The sequence below is a fragment of the Esox lucius genome, chromosome 7 (genome assembly GCF_011004845.1).
Source record: "Esox lucius isolate fEsoLuc1 chromosome 7, fEsoLuc1.pri, whole genome shotgun sequence".
Taxonomy (NCBI): domain Eukaryota; kingdom Metazoa; phylum Chordata; class Actinopteri; order Esociformes; family Esocidae; genus Esox; species Esox lucius.
Window position 1 is genome coordinate 49,810,269 of NC_047575.1, and position 21,431 is coordinate 49,831,699.

General features: G+C 42.0%; 2 protein-coding genes and 2 non-coding genes across 5 annotated transcripts; 1 reads left to right on the forward strand and 3 right to left on the reverse strand.

Annotated features, from left to right (window-relative positions):
* The first annotated feature begins 1,774 nt into the window (after window positions 1-1,774).
* LOC105006430 (TLC domain-containing protein 1) lies at window positions 1,775-16,719 on the forward strand. 2 transcript variants are annotated; one of them, XM_034293452.1, is made up of 5 exons: window positions 1,775-2,239; window positions 2,430-3,610; window positions 6,785-6,867; window positions 14,086-14,168; window positions 14,358-16,719. In XM_034293452.1, the coding sequence occupies exons 2-5, from the start codon at window positions 3,363-3,365 to the stop codon at window positions 14,772-14,774; spliced, it is 831 nt and encodes a 276-aa protein (XP_034149343.1). In that variant the 5' UTR covers window positions 1,775-2,239; window positions 2,430-3,362; the 3' UTR covers window positions 14,775-16,719. The 2 variants fall into 2 exon arrangements, with proteins under 2 accessions (XP_034149343.1, XP_010863265.1); XM_010864963.5 differs by having other exon boundaries at window positions 1,775-3,610.
* Window positions 16,720-17,511: 792 nt separating this feature from the next.
* On the reverse strand, window positions 17,512-20,754 carry rpl23a (ribosomal protein L23a). The gene is made up of 5 exons (XM_010864959.3): window positions 20,648-20,754; window positions 19,260-19,440; window positions 18,746-18,922; window positions 18,013-18,082; window positions 17,512-17,572 (listed from the first exon to the last, which is right to left on the reverse strand). The coding sequence occupies exons 1-5, from the start codon at window positions 20,670-20,672 to the stop codon at window positions 17,558-17,560; spliced, it is 468 nt and encodes a 155-aa protein (XP_010863261.1). The 5' UTR covers window positions 20,673-20,754; the 3' UTR covers window positions 17,512-17,557.
* On the reverse strand, window positions 18,187-18,247 carry LOC114839601. The gene has a single exon (XR_003781997.1). It is a non-coding gene; the product is annotated as a small nucleolar RNA SNORD42 (small nucleolar RNA).
* LOC114839602 lies at window positions 19,681-19,751 on the reverse strand. Its single transcript, XR_003781998.1, has one exon. It is a non-coding gene; the product is annotated as a small nucleolar RNA Z17 (small nucleolar RNA).
* Window positions 20,755-21,431: the final 677 nt, after the last annotated feature.

Below are 21,431 nucleotides of genomic sequence, written 5' to 3' on the forward strand. Positions count from 1 at the left end.
ATTTTATGTTGTAAGTTCTTACTCCGACCAAGAGGTGGCGGTGGTAAGCCAAGAACGTTTATTGGGAGATTGGGCAGAGCACGCTTGTTGGCTATATGTTCTGATACTAAACCTTCAGTAAAGAAGCGTTAATAGCAATTCACTGTGTCCATATATTATTATTTTCCTGACCTGGGATACTACAACATTGCTAGCAATGTATTCTACTACTACTTGCTTCAGTAGGAAAATGTAAAACTCGAAGAGGTAGTGAAATTTAGGGTGGACAAAACATTATATACAACCAATGGGATGGACTTTCAGCCAAGCCAATCAAAAACATAACTCCGGAAATGAAATTATCAGTTTCGCCAGTAGAATGTCACAGCAATCAACACATGATTGGTTAACTGGGAATATAAAGCATAGTTTGAAAAATCCATTCTAATTATTGGAAATAAAAATGGAACATGAGAAAACAAGCATTCAGAGTTGAAGAAATCAATGTTCTTCTTGACGAGGTAGAGGCACCAGCACCGATCCATCAAAGACAGCAGCCTACCAATCAAAAAAAATCAATCAAAATGTATTTGTATAGCGCTTTACAACAACCAGCAGGTATCCAAAGTGCTTCACATCAGGAACCAAGAATAAAACAACATATAATGCAATAAGAAAAATTAAACGTAGAAAACAGTAAAATCACAAAAGGTTACATCTCAGATAAGTACTCTGGGGCCAGGCCATTTAGGGCCTTAAAAACAAACAATAACATCTTAAAATCTATTCTAAAACCAGTAGCCTACAATGCGGGGTTTCAGACTCCTGAATGTTAATTTTGAACACCTTTTCTTACTTATTTCTTGTTTTATGTACGTTTTTCTTTATCATCAGTTGATAATTACATTCAATTACATTCACATCCAGTCACGCACTTATGTCATTTGTCAAAATAAATTGGTCTAAATGAAAACTGTTTTGATAATTGTTCTATTGCCTTGATATTAACTGTTTGCGGGAGGTGCTATTTCCCAAATCAATAAAGTGCCCCAGGACGTCTCCCTAGGGAGGTGTTCCAGGCACGTCCAGCTGGGAGGAGACCTCAGGGTAGACCCAGGACTAGGTGGAGAGATTATATTTTGACACTGGCCTGGGAACGCCTCAGGATCCCCCAGTCAGAGCTGGCAAATGTGGCTCGGGAAAGGGAAGTTTGGGTTCCCCTGCTGGAGCTGCTGCCCCCGCGACCCGATACCGGATAAGCGGATGAAGATGAAACGGCTAAACTGTTGAACTATACGTCTCTTTAAACAGCGTCTGGGAGGCTGTGGTTGCTGCTTCAGCGGACATTGACTGTGAACAGATCAAGAAACTGAAGACTCCATGGATGGAAGGCTCATGGCAGTTATTGAAAAGAAGGCTGGCTATATTGGTCACTGAATATTTCTGAAAGGCCAAAAATGTTATTAAATTGTGATTTTGTGTTACTTATTTGTTGTACTTACTCAAAAAATTGTGAGGTGGGAGAAATTATTTTTCAGATTTTGTTGCCCAATATTTCTGCACACTTGTGTATTCCCTTGAGAAAGACAAAACTCACTTTTCCTTTGTTTAACATTCAGGTTTGAGGTTCAATAACATTTTGGATTATTTTGTTTGTTGAACAATAAAATAAATCCTGAGCAATACAATTTGCCTTATAATTGTGCATGCAGTGTAAGTTATATATATTTATGTGTATTAGATAATATGGATTGAAAGTTTTTTTAATTAACCTTCAGACAATGCCATAGCTTTCTGAGGCAACATTAACAGCTGTCATCTTAACAGGCGACGGCTTAACGGGTGTCGGCTTAACAGGTAGAGTGGAATCTTTATTTAAGGTTTTGGCTTAACAGGTAGAGTGGAGTCTTTATTTAAGGTGTCGGCTTAACAGGTAGACTGGAGTCTTTATTTAAGGTTTCGGCTTAACAGGTAGAGTGGAGTCTTTATTTAAGGTGTCGGCTTAACAGGTAGAGAGGAATCTTTATTTAAGGTGTCAGCTTAACAGGTAGACTGGAGTCTTTATTTAAGGTGTCGGCTTAACAGGTAGAGTGGAGTCTTTATTTAAGGTGTCGGCTTAACAGGTAGAGTGGAGTCTTTATTTAAGGTTTCGGCTTAACAGGTAGAGTGGAGTCTTTATTTAAGGTTTTGGCTTAACAGGTAGACTGGAGTCTTTATTTAAGGTGTCGGCTTAACAGGTAGACTGGAGTCTTTATTTAAGGTTTCGGCTTAACAGGTAGAGTGGAGTCTTTATTTAAGGTTTTGGCTTAACAGGTAGACTGGAGTCTTTATTTAAGGTGTCGGCTTAACAGGTAGACTGGAGTCTTTATTTAAGGTTTCGGCTTAACAGGTAGAGTGGAGTCTTTATTTAAGGTTTCGGCTTAACAGGTAGACTGGAGTCTTTATTTAAGGTGTCGGCTTAACAGGTAGAGTGGAGTCTTTATTTAAGGTGTCGGCTTAACAGGTAGACTGGAGTCTTTATTTAAGGTGTCGGCTTAACAGGTAGAGTGGAGTCTTTATTTAAGGTGTCGGCTTAATAGGTAGAGTGGAGTCTTTATTTAAGGTGTCGGCTTAACAGGTAGAGTGGAGTCTTTATTTAAGGTGTCGGCTTGACAGGTGTAGCTTAACAGGTGTTGCCTTAGCTAGGGTGTCATAACTTTTGACTGATGTCATAGTAGATTAAAGTTGTCATGTAGCTTTAGCAACTCCTGGCAGGTTGGTTTCCTGAAAGCTCTATCAAGTAACAGGCTGGAGAATGTTTCCTCTGGCATGTAAGGATTGTAATATAAACTTCCTGGTTGACCAGATAAAGAAGAATCAGAATGGCATCCGTTGTGCTTCAGAAGACATATCTCAACATCAATTGTCCCGTATTTGTTGGAAGATGCTATGATGAACCTTAGTTGGAAATCACAAAATACAGGACAAACAGAAATGTCAGATTAAAGATAGTTAAGATATGTTTTAACAAAGTTATTGTTTACATCAAAGTAAAGATATATAATAGTAAACTTATGTCATATTAAAGTTTATACACTGATGACGTCGATGAGTAGAACTTGTGGGCTAAATAACTGTTGGTGTTAAATAACCACACCTACAGCAAACTGTACACAAGGTAGAGAAAAGGGAGTGATGGCGGCAGAGCAGGAGGTGAAAGGGGAGGGACTGAGCTACAGCAGGAGAGAACCAGTCAGTGTTGTTTGATACAGAAAGAGGAGTGGTTCAGAGAGCAGAGAAAGTCAATGAAGGAAGAAGCACAAGGGTGACAGAAAGAGAGAGTAATTAAGAGGATTTAGGAGGACCCAGTTGTAGAGAATACTGCCGGAGTACTTGCTGTGACAATGGAGTTGTGTGACTGGAGTGTGAGTCTGTGTGTGTGGTTTGTGAGTGCGTGTGCGGACCTGTGTGAGCACTGGCCATGGAGGTGTGTGTGTGTGTGTTCGTTGTTTTTCCGGCTGCTCCACACGGCGCTGAGGAGGCTCCCCCGTCCTGAGAGGGTCTGTACACACCCATGGAGGAACTGGAAGTGGAACAACCTGTCTGTCTCCATGGTCCACTCCACTGTCACTGCTGTCTGGGCCCACGCAAGGTGAAAAACAAAGACGCACCCACACACACATAGACACACACACACATAGACACACACACACATAGACACACACTCACATAGACACACAGCCACACACACACACACACACATAGACACACACACATAGAGACACACACTCACATAGACACACACACACACAGAGACACACACACACATGGACACACACACATAGACACACACACACACACACACACACATAGAGACACACACTCACATAGACACACACACATAGAGACACATAGACACACACACTCACTAAGACACAAACACGTAGAGACTCACACACACTCACACAGATGTAGAGACACACACACTCACATAGACACACACACGTAGAGACACACACACTCACATAGACACAAACACATAGACATACACACACACATAGACACATAGAGACATACACACTCACATAGACACACACACGTAGAGACATATACACACACACTCACACAGACACACTTGTTTATCTATACTTGTGGGAACAAGAATATACACTCACCTAAAGGATTATTAGGAACACCTGTTCAATTTCTCATTAATGCAATTATCTAATAAATCAATCACATGGCAGTTGCGTCAATGCATTTAGGGGTGTGGTCCTGGTCAAGACAATCTCCTGAACTCCAAACTGAATGGGAAAGCAATTTTGAGCGTGGCATGGTTGTTGATGCCAGGCGGGCCGGTCTGAGTATTTCACAATCTGCTCAGTTACTGGGATTTTCACGCACAACCATTTCTAGGGTTTACAAAGAATGGTGTGAAAAGGGAAAAACATCCAGTATGCGGCAGTCCTGTGGGCCAAAATGCCTTGTTGATGCTAGAGGTCAGAGGAGAATGGGCCGACTGATTCAAGCTGATAGAAGAGCAACTTTGACTGAAATAACCACTCGTTACAACCGAGGTATGCAGCAAAGCATTTGTGAAGCCACAACATGCACAACCTTGAGGCGGATGGGCAATAACAGCAGAAGACCCAAACCGGGTACCACTCATCTCCACTACAAATAGAAAAAAGAGGCTACAATTTGCACGAGCTCACCAAAATTGGACAGTTGAAGACTGGAAGAATGTTGCCTGGTCTGATGAGTCTCGATTTCTGTTGAGACATTCAGATGGTAGAGTCAGAATTTGGCGTAAACAGAATGAGAACATGGATCCATCATGCCTTGTTACCACTGTGCAGGCTGGTGGTGGTGGTGTAATGGTGTGGGGGATGTTTTCTTGGCACACTTTAGGCCCCTTAGTGCCAATTGGGCATCGTTTAAATGCCATGGCCTACCTGACCATGTCCATCCCTTTATGACCACCATGTACCCATCCTCTGATGGCTACTTCCAGCAGGATAATGCACCATGTCACAAAGCTCGAATCATTTCAAATTGGTTTCTTGAACATGACAATGAGTTCACTGTACTGAAATGGCCCCCACAGTCACCAGATCTCAATCCAATAGAGCATCTTTGGGATGTGGTGGAACGGGAGCTTGGTGCCCTGGATGTGCATCCCACAAATCTCCATCAACTGCAAGATGCTATCCTATCAATATGGGCCAACATTTCTACAGAATGCTTTCAGCACCTTGTTGAATCAATGCCACGTAGAATTAAGGCAGTTCTGAAGGCGAAAGGGGGTCAAACACAGTATTAGTATGGTGTTCCTAATAATCCTTTAGGTGACTGTATATTCTATATTTATTAGATTCAAAAGTATTGTCATTGAACAGTACCAGTAGTGTACAATGAAATGCAGTGTTTATATATGTTTATGTAATGTTTATGTATACACTACCATTCAAAAGTTTGGGGTCACTTCGAAATTTCAACCAATCAATACAATGTAATTATATAAAGCCCTTTATACATCAGCAGTTACCAAAAGAGCTTTTACGAAATGTCCTTGTTTCTCATGAAAACCTACATGAAATTAGTTTGAAAAAGAAATATAGCAAAATGAATATAGTTATTGACAACGTTAGAAATAATTAATTAATTTAAATAATAATTGTGTCCTTTAAACTTTTGTCAAAGAATCCTCCATTTGCAGCATTGACCGCCTTGCAGACCTTTGGCATTCTATTTGTCAATTTGTTGAACCAATCTGAAGAGATTTTATCCCATTTTACCCCATCCTGATGCACCTCCCACAAGTTGGATTGGCTTGATGGGCTTGATGGGCACATCTTATGGTCACGCTGCTCCCACAACAGCTCAATAGGGTTGAGATCCGGTGACTGTGCTGGCCACTCCATTATAGACAGAATACCAGCTGACTGCTTCTTCCATAAATAGGTCTTGCATAGTTTGGCGCTGTGCTTTGGGTCATTGTCCTGTTGTGGGAGAAAATGGGCTCCAAACATCTGCCGTCCACAGGGTATGGTGAAATGGTGATAGTCTTCCTTCTTCAAGATCCCTTTTACCCTGTACAAATCTACTCTACCAGCAAAGCACCCCAGACCATCACATTGCCTCCACTGTGCTTGACAGATGGCATCAAGCACTCCTCCAGCATGTTTTCATTTGGTCTGCATCTGTTCTTCTTTGTGATCCGATCACCTCAAACGATTAATCTGGCCACAGCACTTTTTTCCAATCTTCCTCTGTCTAATGTCTGTGTTGTTTTGCCCATCTTAATCTTTTCTATTTATTGGCCAGTCTGAGATATGGCTTTTTCTTTGCAACCTAGAAGGCCAGCATCCTGGAGTGGCCTCTTCACTGTTGACGTTGAGACTGGTGTTTTGTGGGTACAATTTAATGAAGCTGCCAGCTGACATCATCTTCAGCGTCTGTGCTAGATCATCATGGGAGTTCCTACTATTCATTTGATGTTCTTTTAATGGATAAAGAAATGTGCATTTCTTTCAAAATAAGGACATTTCTAAGTGACCCCAGACTTTTGAATGGTAGTGTAAACTTAACCTAAGCTTAAGGCCTGACCCTAAACCTAACCCCAAATGCCAAAACCTAAAAATCTAATTCTAAAACTAACCCAATCGTAAATACTTTTTCCATTTGTCGATTGGCTAAAACACCCAGTGAGGACCAATTCGTCAGGTTTTACTATCTTCATAGTGACATGTACAGTAAAACCAGGATGACACACATGATGCTGTTTGAGACGTGTCTGAGTTTAATGGCCCCTCCCTCTTCCCAGCGTGGCCCATTCACCTGTCATGTTGGAGGACATGTATTCAGCCAGCAGCCCTCTGGCATACCTGCTGGTCTGCTTCTCAACAGGTCAGAACACTTTGGTTGTCTGTGTGTGTGTGAAACTGGTAGTACTTTGTTTTTATACAGTACCAAGACCAGGGCTCGCCGGCAAGCGCCTGGTGGACGGGTTTGCCACGGAGCCCGGAAGGGCATAGCCCGAAAAAGCAACGTGGCACCCCCCTCTTCATCCTATGGGCCCACCACTCATGGGAGGAACCACTGAGGTCGGGTGCGCTGCCATATGGGTGGCAGCGCACCCTCACAAGCCCCCGGCTGAGTGTCGCTATGTTGGAGTTTACCCCAGTGGATGAGAGGGTCACCTCCCTACGCCTACGGGTTGTGGGGGGGGAATCTCTGACTGTAGTTTGTGCATATGCCCCGAACAGCAGTTCAGAGTATTTGGCCTTCTTGGAGACCCTGAATGGAGTCCTGTATGGGGCTCCAGTAGGGGACTCCATAATTCTGCTGGGGGACTTCAATACACACGTGGGCAATGATGGAGACACCTGGAGAGGCGTGATAGGGAGGTACGGCCTCCCTGATCTGAACTTGAGTGACCAGAGGGTGTGTGCCAATTACAGGGCTATCACACTTCTCAGCCTCCCTGGGAAAGTCTACTCAAAGGGAATGGAAAGGAGGGTTCAGCAGATAGTCGAACCTCAGATTGAAGAGGAACAATGCGGATTCCGTCCTGGTCGCGGAACAACCAGCCAGTTCTTTACTCTTGCAAGGATCCTGGAGGGGGCCTGGGAATATACCCATCCAGTCTACATGTGTTTTGTGGATCTGGAGAAGGCGTATGACCGGGTCCCCCGGGAGATACTGTGGGAGGTGCTGCGGGAGTATGGGGTGAGGAGGTCCCTTCTGAGGGCTATCCAATCCATGTACGTCCAAAGTGAGAGCTGTGTTCAGGTTCTCGGTAGTAAGTCGAACTCGTTCCAGGTGGGGGTTGGCCTTCGCCAGGGCTCCGCTTTGTCACCAATCCTGTTTGTAACTTTTATGGACAGGATATCGAGGCGTCTCTGGGTCGTGTTCACGGGTGAGGGGACAATGGAGTGGGAGATTGGCCGGAAAATCGAAGCAGCGGGGGCGGTATTGCATTCGCTTTACCGCACCGTTGTGACGAAAAGAGAGTTGAGCCGGAAGGCAAAGCTCTCGATATACCAGTCAATTTTCCTTACCTATGGTCATGAAGGCTGGATCATGACCAAAAGAACAAGATCGCGAGTACAAGCGGCTGAAATGGGTTTTCTCAGAAGGGTGGCTGGCTTCTCCCTTAGGGATAGGGTGAGAAGCTCAGCCATCCATGAGTAACTCGGAGTAGAGCTGCTGCTCCTTTGCATCGAAAGGAGCCAGTTGAGGTGGTTCGGGCATCTGGTAAGGACATCTCACAAGGGAGGTGTTCCAGGCATGTCCAGCTGGGAGGAGACCTTGGGGTAGGCCCAGGACTAGGTGGAGAGATTATATTTCGACACTGGCCTGGGAACGCCTCGGGATACCCCAGTCAGAACTGGCAAATGTGGCTTGGGAAAGGGGAAAAGTTTGGGGTCCCCTGCTGGAGCTGTTGATACCGGATAAGCGGATGAAGATGAGATGACCAAGACCAGTCTGGTAGTAGTTGTAGGTTTATATACCAGTACCAAGACCAGTCTGGTAGTAGATGTAGGTTTTATGCAGTACCAAGACCAGTCTGGTAGTAGATGTAGGATTTATACAGTACCAAGACCTGTCTGGTTGTAGATGTAGGTTTTATACAGTACCAAGACCAGTCTGGTAGTAGTTGTAGATTTTATACAGTACCAAGACCAGCCTGGTTACAAGTGTGATCAGATTTGATTTTGTACTAAGAGTTGAACAATTAACAATTATCTGGTGATTATTGTTCATGAGTCCTCAAATCCAAATGTACAGGTTTTCTGAACTGATCGAGATGCCCTGAATGCTAGTTCTTACCCCTAACATTGACAGCTGAACGCTATGTCCAATTAGAGTTGAGTGTTGTTGCGTTGTCCCTCCACCCAATGATGCGTGTTGAGAGCATTAAACACCAGGTCAGTGAGTGTGGGGCAACCTGGCAGGTGAGGGAGGATGGGAGGAAGGTTCTGGAAAAGTCCCTCAAATCACACAGTTCAAGTCAAACTTAAGTAACCAGTCATAGTCATCAAGACTAAGTCAAGTTACAAGGATTTTCTCTTTTTACCAAGTCAAGTCTCAAGTCTCAAAAAACATTTAGGTCCGGAAATAATTGGACTCAACATCCAGCCAAGTGAAGAACAGTCTCCAGGAGGTAGGCATATCATTATCCAAGTCTACCATAAAGAGAAGGCTTCACGAGAGCAAATACAGAGGGTTCACCACAAGGTGCAAACCATTCATAAGCCTCAAGAATAGAAAGGCCAGATTAGACTTTGACAAAAAACATCTAAAAAAGCCAGCCCAGTTCTGGAACAGTATTTTTGGAGAGATGAAACTAAGATCAACCTGTACCAGAAGGATAGGAAGGAAAAAGTATGAAGAAGGCTTTGAATGGCTCATGATCCAAAGCATACCACATCATCTGTAAAACCATGGAGGCAGTGTGATGGCATGGGCATGCATGGCTTCCAATGGCACTGGGTCACTAGTGTTTATTGATGATGTGACAGAAGACAGAAGCAGTCAGATGAATTCTGAAGTGCATTGGGATATATTGTCTGCTCAGATTCAGCTGAATTCAGCAAAGTTGATTGGACGGTTCTTCACTTTACAGATGGACCCAACACAAACTGTGAAAGCAACCCAGGAGTTTTTTAAGATAAAGAAGTGGAATATTCTGCAATAGCTGAGTCAATCACCTGATCTCAACCCGATTGAGCATGCATTTCACTTACTAAAGATAAAACTTAACTAAAGACAGCTGCAGTAAAGGCCTAGCAAAGCATCACAAAGGAGGAAACCCAGCGTTTGGTGTTGTCCATGCGTTCCAGACTTCAAGGAGTCATTGCCTGCAAAGGATTCTCGACCAAGTATTAAAAATGAAAATGTTATTTATGATTGTGTTAATTTGTCCAAATAAAAATGGTTGCAATTCCTAAATGTTTCATATGATATTTTTGTTCAACCCCTTGAATTTAAGCTGAATGTCTGCACTTCAATTGCATCTTTGTTGTTTAATTTCAAATCCATTGTGGTGGCGTACAGAGACAAAATTATGAAAATTGTGTCAGTGTCCAAATATTTGGTTACTTTGGTTGGTCCTCTTGAACATGCTGCAATGAATCCCTCTGTATTGTTCTGATTGTTTTGTGTGTGTGTGTGTTCTGTTATACACACACATAGGTGATTCACATTTATTAACCTACCTGGCCCATACTGGAGTCGCTCTTCTGTCACACTTCCTTATGCACTCTTTCTCTCTAGATATACATTCTATTTCTGAATTGCTCTCTAAATATACACAGTATTTCTGTATCGGTCTTTAAATATGCACTGTATTTCTGTATTGCTCTCTATATTCACACTGTATTTCTGTATTGCTCTCTATATTCACACTGTATTTCTGTATCACTCTAAATACACACTGTATTTCTGTATCGCTCTCTAAATATACACTGTATTTCTGTATCGCTCTCTAAATGTACACTGTATATCTGTATCGCTGTCTAAATGTACACTGTATTACTGTATCACTCTCTAAATATACACTGTATTACTGTAACGCTCTCTAAATACACACTGTATGTCTTTGTGTATGTACATAGGGTCTTAAGGTAAACAGCTGATATACAGTCATAAGGAATCAGGTGATATAGGGTCTTAGAGGACCAGCAGGTATAAGGTCTTATGGGTTCAGCTGGTATAAGGGTAATATGGGTTCAGCTGGTATACGGGTAATATGGGTTCAGCTGGTATAAGGGTAATATGGGTTCAGCTGGTATAAGGGTCATGTGGGTTGTGATGGCCAAACTAGGCTTCATTAGCGTTATTTTAGCAGCAGGATATTATGCTGGCAGCACTCAGATCACAAAAAAACCCATCATTGAAATCTATAAGGCAATAAAGTTAACAATTTGGTCTGTAATAAAGAACAGACTGGAACAGACATTAAACATAAAATGACAGATTAGATTGACAGGCTAGATTGTTAACAACATTGCCTTATACAGGTGCTGGACATAAAATTAGAATATCATCAAAAAGTTTATTTATTTCAGTAATTCCATTAAAAAAGTTAAACTTCCATATTATATTCATTCATTACACACAGACTGATACATTTCAAATGTTTATTTCTTTAAATTGTGATGATTATAACGGACCACTAATGAAAATCCCAAATTCAGTATCTCAGAAAATTTGAATATTACTTAAGACCAATACAAAAAAAATATTTTTAGAAATGTTGGCCAACTGAAAAGTATGAACATGAAAAGTATGAGCATGTATAGCACTCAATACTTAGTTGGGGCTCCTTTTGCCTGAATTACTGCAGCAATGCGGCGTGGCATGGAGTCGATCAGTCTGTGGCACTGCTCAGGTGTTATGAGAGACCAGGTTGCTCTGATAGTGGCCTTCAGCTCTTCTGCATTATTGGGTCTGGCGTATTGCATCTTCCTCTTCACAATACCCCATAGATTTTCTATAGGGTTAAGGTCAGGTGAGTTTGCAGGCCAATTAAGAACAGGGATACCATGGTCCTTAAACCAGGTACTGGTAGCATTAGCACTGTGTGCAGGTGCCAAGTCCTGTTGGAAAATGAAATCTACATCTTCATAAAGTTGGTCAGCAGCAGGAAGCATGAGGTGCTCTAAAACTTCCTGGTAGACGGCTGCGTTGACCTTGGACCTCAGAAAACACAGTGAACCAACACCAGCAGATGACATGGCACCCCAAACCATCACTGACTGTGGAAACTTTACACTGGACTTCAAGCAACGTGGATTCTGTGCCTCTCCTCTCTTCCTCCAGACTCTGTGACCTTGATTTCCAAAGGAAATGCAAAATTTACTTTCATTAGAGAATGTAACTCAGCAGCAGTCTAGTCCTTTTTGTCTTTAGCAGGCGAGACGCTTCTGATGCTGTATCTTGTTCAAGAGTGGCTTGACACAAGGAATGCGACAGCTGAAACCCATGTCTTGTAAACATCTGTGCGTGGTGGTTCTTGAAGTACTGACTCCAGCTGCAGTCCACTCTTTGAGAATATCCCCACATTTTTGAATGGGTTTTGTTTCACAATCCTCTCCAGGGTGCGGTTATCCCTATTGCTTGTACACTATTTTCTACCACATCTTTTCCTTCCCTTCGCCTCTTGTCGTGGAAAACCCAAGTCCACAACGAATAAAACAAAGAGCGCTTCAACTCAGAAACTTGTGAATCCAATCGACTTTAATGAAAGATCATACAAGAATGACAGACATTAAAGCCAGGTCCTTCTGCAGATACACCCCCTAACTACTGAGCTCAGGACCGTGGCTTTTATACAAAAACTTCTACCCAGAACACCATCTGACCATCTTTTAAGAGTCCCCTGAGATGGGGCCCTTTCCCTTGTTCTCTAGTTCTTTCTGCATGTTCTTAATTAAAATGTGCTTACTCTTGACAACTTTATGGTTCATTTTTGGGTCACCCCTCCAATGAACTTATCACAGTTATACATTTTCAGGTTTGCAGCTGTCCGTGTACAGGACATGTACAGTACTCCTCATGTTAGGGAGTCTTTCTGTGGTGACCCCTGGGTCAAGATGCACATCATGGTAAGGGCTCGGCTCACTGTTCAGCTGCGCGTGTGGGTGGACTAGATCATGTAGGGAGTCGCTGCCGGTATATCTGGGCTTCACATAAATAACATTTCTTAATGTTTCATAGGCTTAAACTTTATCATGCATAATGATATATTCGTGACATGTGGGATTATAAAATATTTCACAAAATTAAACTTCAACCTACATAATGATATATTCATAATACGTGGGGTTATAAGCATTTTATAGAAATTCCCTCACACTCGCTATTAATGTGCTTGGACACAGAGCTCTGAGAACAGCCAGCCTCTTTAGCTATGACCTTTTGTGTCTTGCCTTCCTTGTGCAAGGTGTCAATGGTCGTCTTCAAGTCAGCAGTCTTCCCCATGATTGTGTTGCCTACAGAACTAGACCGACAGACCATTTAAAGGCCTTTGCAGGTGTTTTGGGTTAATTAGCTGATTAGAGTGTGGCACCATGTGTCTTCAATATTGAACCTTTTCACAATATTCAAATTTTCTGAGATACCGAATTTGGGGTTTTCATTAGTTGTCAGTTATATATAAAGTTGTCAAAATTAAAATAAATAAACACTTGAAATATATCAGTCTGTGTGGAATGAATGTATACATTATACAAGTTTCACTTTTTGAATGGAATTACTGAAATAAATCAACTTTTTGATGATATTCTAATTTTATGACCTGTATAATTCAGCACCTGTATAATTCAATGATGGCTTTTATTTAAAAAAATTAAATCTAAGTTAGCACTGTCAGCATAATATACTTCTGCTAAAAGAATGGTAATGAAGCCTCGAATGGCCATCACTACATATGGGTTCAGCTGATATAAGGGTCTTAGGGGATCAGGATGCTGCTGACATCATCTTCAGCGGCTTTGCTAGAGCATCATGGGAGTTCCTACTTCATCACTTTCTGGTGAGTCAGGTGCTGGCAAAGACAGGGTTGTTTGTTGGGTTGATTCCCATTGAGGGGCAGTACTGAAAGGTGTGAACATGTATGTCCAGTAAATTACTAAAATGTAATGCTACCTGTGTGTTGTCTGTAGGTGGTGTGTTACTGATTCATATCTGGTCTGCAGGTGTTATTTTGTTATCAGTGCTTGATTGTGATGCGCCATTATGTCTCAGTTGTTATTGTGGCATTGTTTGTGGAGGTCAACAACATTTTGCTCCACACCTGACAGATGATCAGCTGATATAGGGTCTTATGGGTTCAGTTGATATAGGGTCTTATGGCTTCAGTTGATATAGGGTCCTATGGGATCAGCTGATATAGGGTCTTATGGTATCAGTGGATATAGGGTCTTATGGGTTCAGTTGATATAGGGTCCTATGGGTTCAGCTGATATAGGGTCTTATGGGTTCAGCTGATATAGGGTCTTATGGGATCAGTTGATATAGGGTCTTATGGGATCAGTTGATATTGGGTCTTATTTGTTTGGCTAATACAGTGTATAATGTGATCAGATGATTCTTATGGTTATTATGGTCCTGTTTTAGGGTATTTCATCCAGGATGCTGCTGACATCCTCTTCAGCGGCTTTGCTAGAGCATCATGGGAGTTCCTACTTCATCACTTTCTGGTGAGTCTCTTCTGTGTAGCTCAGGTGCTGGCAAAGACAGGGTTGTTTGTTGAGTTGATTCCCATTGAGGGGCAGTACTGAAAGGTGTGAACATGTATGTCCAGTAAATTACAGAAATGTAACGCTGGTCTGGTGGTACCTGTGTGTTGTCTGTAGGTGGTGTGTTACTGATTCATCTCTTGTCTGCAGGTGTTATTTTGTTTCCTGTACTCGATTGTGACACGCAATTACGTCTCAGGCGTTATCGTGGCATTGTTTGTGGAGGTCAACAGCATCTTCCTCCACACCAGGCAAATGATGAGGCTGGCCGGTGCTGACACCTCTTCGTATCCCTACTCTGTCGTACGGCTGCTCAACCTCATCACCTACGTGTTCTTCCGCCTGGGAGCACAGTTCCTCATCACCCGCTTCATCCTCCTGAACTACACCTGGTTAGAACACGCCCACTACTTCCTGGCCGCCATTGGAGCCATGAACATTATGATGCTGGTGTATCTATGGCGACTGGTTCGTGCCGACTTCATGACCCGGCAACAGCCCTGCCACCATGACAACGGAAGAAGCAGAACCTGTGACAAGGACCACAGGTTCCTAAAGGAGGACTAGACAGGCTCTGAAAATCCCAGGCCCAGGTCTCTATTCCAAAACATCAGTAGGGAACTACTGAGAAAACACCTGATCTGCCTATTTTCATAAATACAGCTTCCGCCACTATGTAAAGATATAGCTTCACCCAACTCCATATAAATACAGCTTCCCCCACTATGTAAAGATATAGCTTCACCCAACTCCATATAAATACAGCTTCCCCCACTATGTAAAGATATGGCTTCACGCTACTCCATAAAGATACATAGTCAACCTACTCCATAAAGATACATAGTCAACCTACTCCATAAAGATACATAGTCAACCTACTCCATATACAGTGCCTATAGGAACTCATCATACCCTGTCAAAATCCTTACCTTTTGTCATATTACACCATGGAAATTAAAATAAATTAAATCTATCTTTTTCCAGCTGTATTTACACAGTATAACCCTTGACATCAAAGTGAAAAGAACATTTAAAAAAAGTCTGAACAATTATAAAAATGTGATTAGTGAAATACCTGGAGTAACCATTATAAACTTGCTCAGGTACAACCAGTCACTTCCCAGATAATACCCCTGACCTGACATCAAATGTAGTGGTAGCCCTGACCTAAATCCAATGGAAAATCTGTGGATGGACTTGCAGACAGCAGCCAACACCACTCCCCACGAAATAAAAAGGCAGAATGTAAATAAAGCCAGAACCAAAAATATATTTTAATGGGTTTTGATTTCAGGCTGTAAGACAAAAAAGTTAGTATTTCAAAGGAGTATGATGATTTTCTATAGGCATTGTAGATATAGCTTCACCCTACTCCATAAAGACACAGCTTCACCCTACACCATATAGATGCAGCTTCACCCTACTCCATAAAGACACAGCTTCACCCTACTCTATAAAGCCTGTGAAGATAATACAACTTTTCTCTACTAGACACAGTGGTCCATGTCAAATGATAAAATGTCCAATTAAAGGGATAATAAGGGTTGGCTGTTTAAGTACTTTGGTTAACAATCAGGCTGGTTATAAATTTATCTAAATTTGTCCCTTACCATCAGGGTAAGGTTGTCAGCACACAGGTTCTATGTCTGGTTAAAAAAACTAAACACTGTATTCAGTGTCATGATCTGGGGATGCTTTGCTGCATCAGGATCTGATGGTGGCAGCATCATGGTCTGGGGATGCTTTCCTGCATCAGGACCAGGTGGTGGCAGCTTTGCTGCATCAGGACCAGGTGGTGGCAGCGTCTTGGTGTAGGGATGCTTTGCTGCATCAGGACCTGGACAACTTGCCATCACGGAAGGAAGCATGGAATTCTAAAGGAGAACGTGAGGTCATTCGTCTGTAAGATGTAGCGCAGCTGGCTCCTGCAGCAAAGCAATGGGAGCAAATGTTTTTTCACAGCAATGTATTATAACCCAGCTATAGCCAGGCATCTGCCCACACAATGTTGACATGACCAGGGTTTTCCCACTCTGCTCATCTTTCCTGGGATTCAACACGTTCGCTGCCATGTTTTCACTACTTTGATATTTTGGCTTGTACAGAGACTTCTGTTATAGGTATCAAGTGTTTTATGGTGTAAACATCAGCACAATCTCAGCTACACTTAAAATGACATCATAACAGTTTTCTGAGACACTGAAATTTTGTGTGTAAACATGCAAAAAAAATAATCACACTGACACTAAAGGATGCTTTTACAAAACAACCAGCCATCCGGGAAGCAAAAGCTCAGGGATTCCCTCATTTGGTTTAGAGAAGGCCGATATGTTGGGGGAACCCTGAAATTGCTGTTTTCTGTAATACCCCCAGAGTGCAGAAGTAAGCAAATCAATGAAACATTAGACATGCCTAGAAAAACATATTTTTCCATCATGACATCTACTTCCATAAATATGGATATTTTGTAAAAATCCAATCAAGAATAAAATATAACCTTGGAACACTGACATTCATGTTTGCAGTCAATGTTTTTTTCCAGCAATTTGATTCATCGTCAAGTTTTTCCATATGAATAAAGATACAGACTGAAGGCTACATCATGAGTGTTCCAGGGAAATCAAAGCCGTACCCCACCCCACCTGTCTCCATGTAACCGGTCTTGTGTCAACCCACTGGCATGTCATTGGCTTATTACTTCTGTTGAGTCAACAACCAAAACCAAACAGAAGTCTCCGATTGGACTAAATTCAAATTAGATATCTTGAATGACTAGATCCACATGTATAACAAGGAATGCCTTTTCTACCAGTCATGAATCTGTCAAATCCACAGGCTGTTCATAAAGTATGAAAACAGCTTTCCTTTAAGACCCTGGTAAATAAAATGCATCTTAGAAAACCATAATAGTGTGTTACTAAAGAATGTACAAGTAGGTTAGACATAGAATAACACCTTAATGTAATCAGTCAGATTAATAAATCAGCCACCCGATATTAATACCTAAATGAAGCGTAAAGAAACAAGTTCTTCATGTGACAAGTCATTACAAGTATGTCAAATGTAGACACCTGCCTGAAGACTTTTGTTTTATCATTCAACAAGACTAAACATTATTCTGGACTTCCTGCTTTATTAATACCTGCATAATAGCAGCAATCAGTTGCTTTAAACGGTGGTCACAATTGGGACTCTTGTCACATTAAGTGTTGAGTACTTCTACCCTCTTCAATAAAAAAAAAAGGAGCTAGGTTGGTGAAAATTAGGCCTTTGAGTCAGAACCAATAACAGACGAGAGGCTTTATGTTTTTACAAACATTTATTCCTTTGTACAACACCCCAGCAGCCGTTTAGATGATACCAATCTGAAAGAAAAGACATAACAGGCGTTAGCCGGACGTGAGGAGGTTATATTAATTCACAGTGTTTATAATGCGTCATAGAGCAGTCTGGCATCAGTGGTTCCTTTGAGTCTGTCAGCGATCATCAGAAATTAAAACATAATGCATCATCTGCTCAGAGCCACTCTAGACATTTGATTGGACACAAATATTGGTCTGCAGCACTATTGGCTGAAAGATGTATCAACATAAAATTAAAGCCATTAGAAAGAGTTATTCGCAGCACAGCAGGGCTACACGGCTCCAGGTTAGTTGTGGTTTTACTGTCATGCTAGTTCTAAAGGACCCTTCCAGGCCCATCTCCAGGTTAGTTGTGGTTTTACTGTCATGCGTTTTAAAGGACCCTTCCAGGCCCGTCTCCAGGTTGGTTGTGGTTTTACTGTTTTATGACTGCGGAGTCCCACCTTGTTGGCAACATCCAAGGCATCATAATCTGGAGCCAAACGCACGTAAGCCTTCTTCTCCCCATCAGGCCTGCAGGAGACAGGGAGGAGAAACAAAGGACACAGAGGAGGACATTATTAGAACAAGACTATTGTCCAGCAGGTGTCCACGATGTAAAGAACTACATTTCCTAGGTGTGTCAGTGGTTCCTTTGATGACATCACACATCAGACCAGTGTTTTACATCATGTACACCAGAACGTCCAGCAACCAAGCAGTGCAATCATGCACCATCCTAAACAGCTGAGGGACAGTCAGCCCAAATCTTTCACTAGTTAGTAGTGATGGCCTTTCAAGGCTTCATTACTGTTCTTCTAGCAGCAGGAAATTATGCTAGCAGTGCTAACTCAGATTTACTTTTTCTAAATAAAAGCCATCATTGAAATATATACGGTAATATACATTTTATGTTTAATGTCTGTTCCAATGTTGTTCTTGTCTGTTTTTCAAAGACAAGACATTTCAATGATGGCTTTTGTGATAAAAATCTGAGTGCTGCCAGCATAATATCCTGCTGCTAAACACTAATGAAGCCACAAATGGCCATCACTACTAATTAAACCTTTGACTAGTTAAATCTGAAAACATTCACGACAAGTCAAAAGAGCAATGAGTTTAAAAGCAGAAGTGGGCGGCCCGTGTGAATGCGGGGTACGCTGCCAAGCTACAGGGGCAAGGGTTGGGTGTTGCTACCTGATCAATGTGTTGACCTTTGCCACGTCGATGTCGTACAGTTTCTTGACCGCGTGTTTAATCTGGTGCTTGTTGGCCTTGACATCTACAATGAAAACAAGGGTATTGTTGTCCTCGATCTTCTTCATGGCGGACTCTGTTGTCAGAGGGAACTTGATGATGGCATAGTGGTCCAACCTGGGAGTGGGAAGGAGAAACGTCATAATCAGTTCCCTCCAAGCTTTGGTGCAAATAGACCCAATTTTGTTCTGAAAATGTCTGACGCAAAACACCTAAAGACCAGAGTGTATCGCCGGGCACGGTACATCAGTGTTGGTAAAGATGGAATCATTGGATTTCATACTTTGATCGCTGTTACCATCATTTGCACCCCGAGCAAAGAAATTGGCCTGAACTACAGACACCCCAATCAGAACAGACAGGTCATTCCAGAACAGAGAAACTGGTATGTATGCGTATGAGAGCGTTCTGAATGGCTGGAATCCCAACTGCATTTTGACTTTGAATGACGTACTTGTTCCTGCGTGGGGCGCTCTTGCGGGGGTACTTGGGTTGTCTGCGGAGGCGCAGGGTTTTGGGGCGGCGGAAGGTTGGAGAGGTCCTAATCTTCTTCTTCCTCTGGCTGTGGACTCCCTTCAGAACAGCCTTCTTGGCCTTCAGAGCCTTCACCTTGGCCTCAGTCTTGGCAGGGACAGCTACAAGAGACAACCCAGTAAAGTGTTTACAAACTAAAACACTGCCTCTACAATTACAACCGTTGTACACCTGCCAACCCGCTATTGAAACAAATGACCCAGGCACTGCAGTAAGCCACCACTGAGTCCACATAATGAATGTATTGGCTGTCCCCACTACAGGCAGTGACGCAAATTTCACTACTTGACTTTGCGCAACACACCTAAGGCTTAGATGGCGGCAAGAGTGTTTGACGTTCCGGTGCATCAGTCATATAGGTAATTTCATTGCTCATCAAGCTTTGATCGCTATAAACTTCATCACATGCACCAATTCAAACACTTACGAACATTCATGTAGTGTCAACACTGATAACGAAGTTTTATTAACACTTCCAATAGTTTTCCCTACTAGCACTGACACAGCTAGATTAAGGTTGAATGTGCATGTCTTACCTAGCAATCTCAAGATCAAGGCATCAAGTCCCCTTGAATGAGCGTAACAAACTGACTAAAATGAGTAAAATAACGTTCCGACACAAAACGGAAAACACTAGTTCAAATGTACATGTAAATCAATTGGTGTACTACAGTACAGTACATGGGAGCAACATTAACGGACTTCCCTTAAAGTTAGCACAACTACTTATTTAGAAGACTAATCCCAAAAGACATTGTTTAAAAATATATATATATATCTGGAACACGAGACAGGAACTCTAAATATTTTCTTTAGTAGACCGAAACACGTTGGTCGCATCACGACAAGTCAACCATACTGGCTAAGTAGTTAGCTAGTCCCCCTAACGTTGACCACTACTGGAGTTTCACGTGCATCCGCCGTAATGTTACTGGAGGGCCTCACGGCTAACAGACGGACTAAAAGGTCAGTACAAACTAGACGACTAACAACACACCGCCCGCAGTCATAAGTTCGAACGTATGTATTTACTACCTTAAAACATGTTCAGTTGAGAATGTTTTAGTAGGTAAACTGTAGTAGGTAGGTACTGTGTAGTCGTCTAGCTAGCAACAGCCTCGCGTAGCTGGCCGGTGGTAGTACGTTGCACATTTAGTGACTTTTTGGACAGATAAAATAACTTCGCACGTACGTCACATTTAATGACTGTAAATATTATATATTAATCTTGACAAATATGCATTAAAAACCAACGTGGTTAAGCATTTGAACAGATATGACGGGAAAACAACGTATGGATTCACAGACCTTCCTTCTTCGCCTTCGGTGCCATGTTGAGAAAGGAAGAGCACTTGGGGTTTCCTCCGCTATAATGCAGGGGCAAGTAAACTTCACCGGTATATCGCGAGACTGGCGAACTGCAACATGGTATTTGTCGTCAACACAAACTCGAAACAAACAGCCTGCATACGACTGTACAAGATGTCAGTAATTGTTTATTCTCCCCTTGCCTACAGAAATTATTCTTACAGCCAATACGTGACGAAATGTAAAAACTGACATTGAATTGTCATTTTTTTAAGGCACAATGCTTTGGACCAATATAAAAAATAAGTTTTACTTTACTCCAGAGACAGAAAATTCACAATACATCGTAATTTTTTTCAGTTCAGGAATACCTCACCACACAAAAATAGGAATGTGCTAAAACCCTTGATGCCCTGTACAGTAACATATCATGGCCTGTCCACACATAATTTGTCTACAATATGGTCCAGTCTAGTGATGGCCATTCGAGGCTTCATTACTGTTCTTCTAGCAGCAGGATATTATTCTAGAGTGCTAACTCAGATATTCTTTTACAAAATAAAATCCATCATTGAAATATATACGGTATTATAGTTAATGTAGTCTGTACATTTTATGTTTAATGTCTGTTCCAATGTTATTCTTGTCTGTTCTGTTTTACAGACTAGATTGTTAACTATATTGCCTTATACATTTAAATGATGGCTTTTATTGTGATAAAGAAAATCTGAGTGCTGCCAGCATAATATCCTGCTGCTAAAGTAACGCTAATGATCACTAGTGA

Bases quoted from the DNA above. Each gene is read 5' to 3' on its own strand.
- LOC105006430 (XM_010864963.5), top strand. From the start codon at position 3,363: ATGGAGTTGTGTGACTGGAGTGTGAGTCTGTGTGTGTGGTTTGTGAGT. The intron at 3,611-6,784 runs GTGAAAAACAAA...CCCTCTTCCCAG, and splicing joins GCTGTCTGGGCCCACGCAAG to CGTGGCCCATTCACCTGTCA. The intron at 14,169-14,357 runs GTGAGTCTCTTC...TCTTGTCTGCAG, and splicing joins TCCTACTTCATCACTTTCTG to GTGTTATTTTGTTTCCTGTA.
- rpl23a (XM_010864959.3), bottom strand. From the start codon at position 20,672: ATGGCACCGAAGGCGAAGAAGGAAG. The intron at 19,441-20,647 runs GTCTGTGAATCC...TGTCTCTTGTAG, and splicing joins ACCGAAGGCGAAGAAGGAAG to CTGTCCCTGCCAAGACTGAG. The intron at 18,923-19,259 runs GTACGTCATTCA...TCCCACTCCCAG, and splicing joins AGCGCCCCACGCAGGAACAA to GTTGGACCACTATGCCATCA.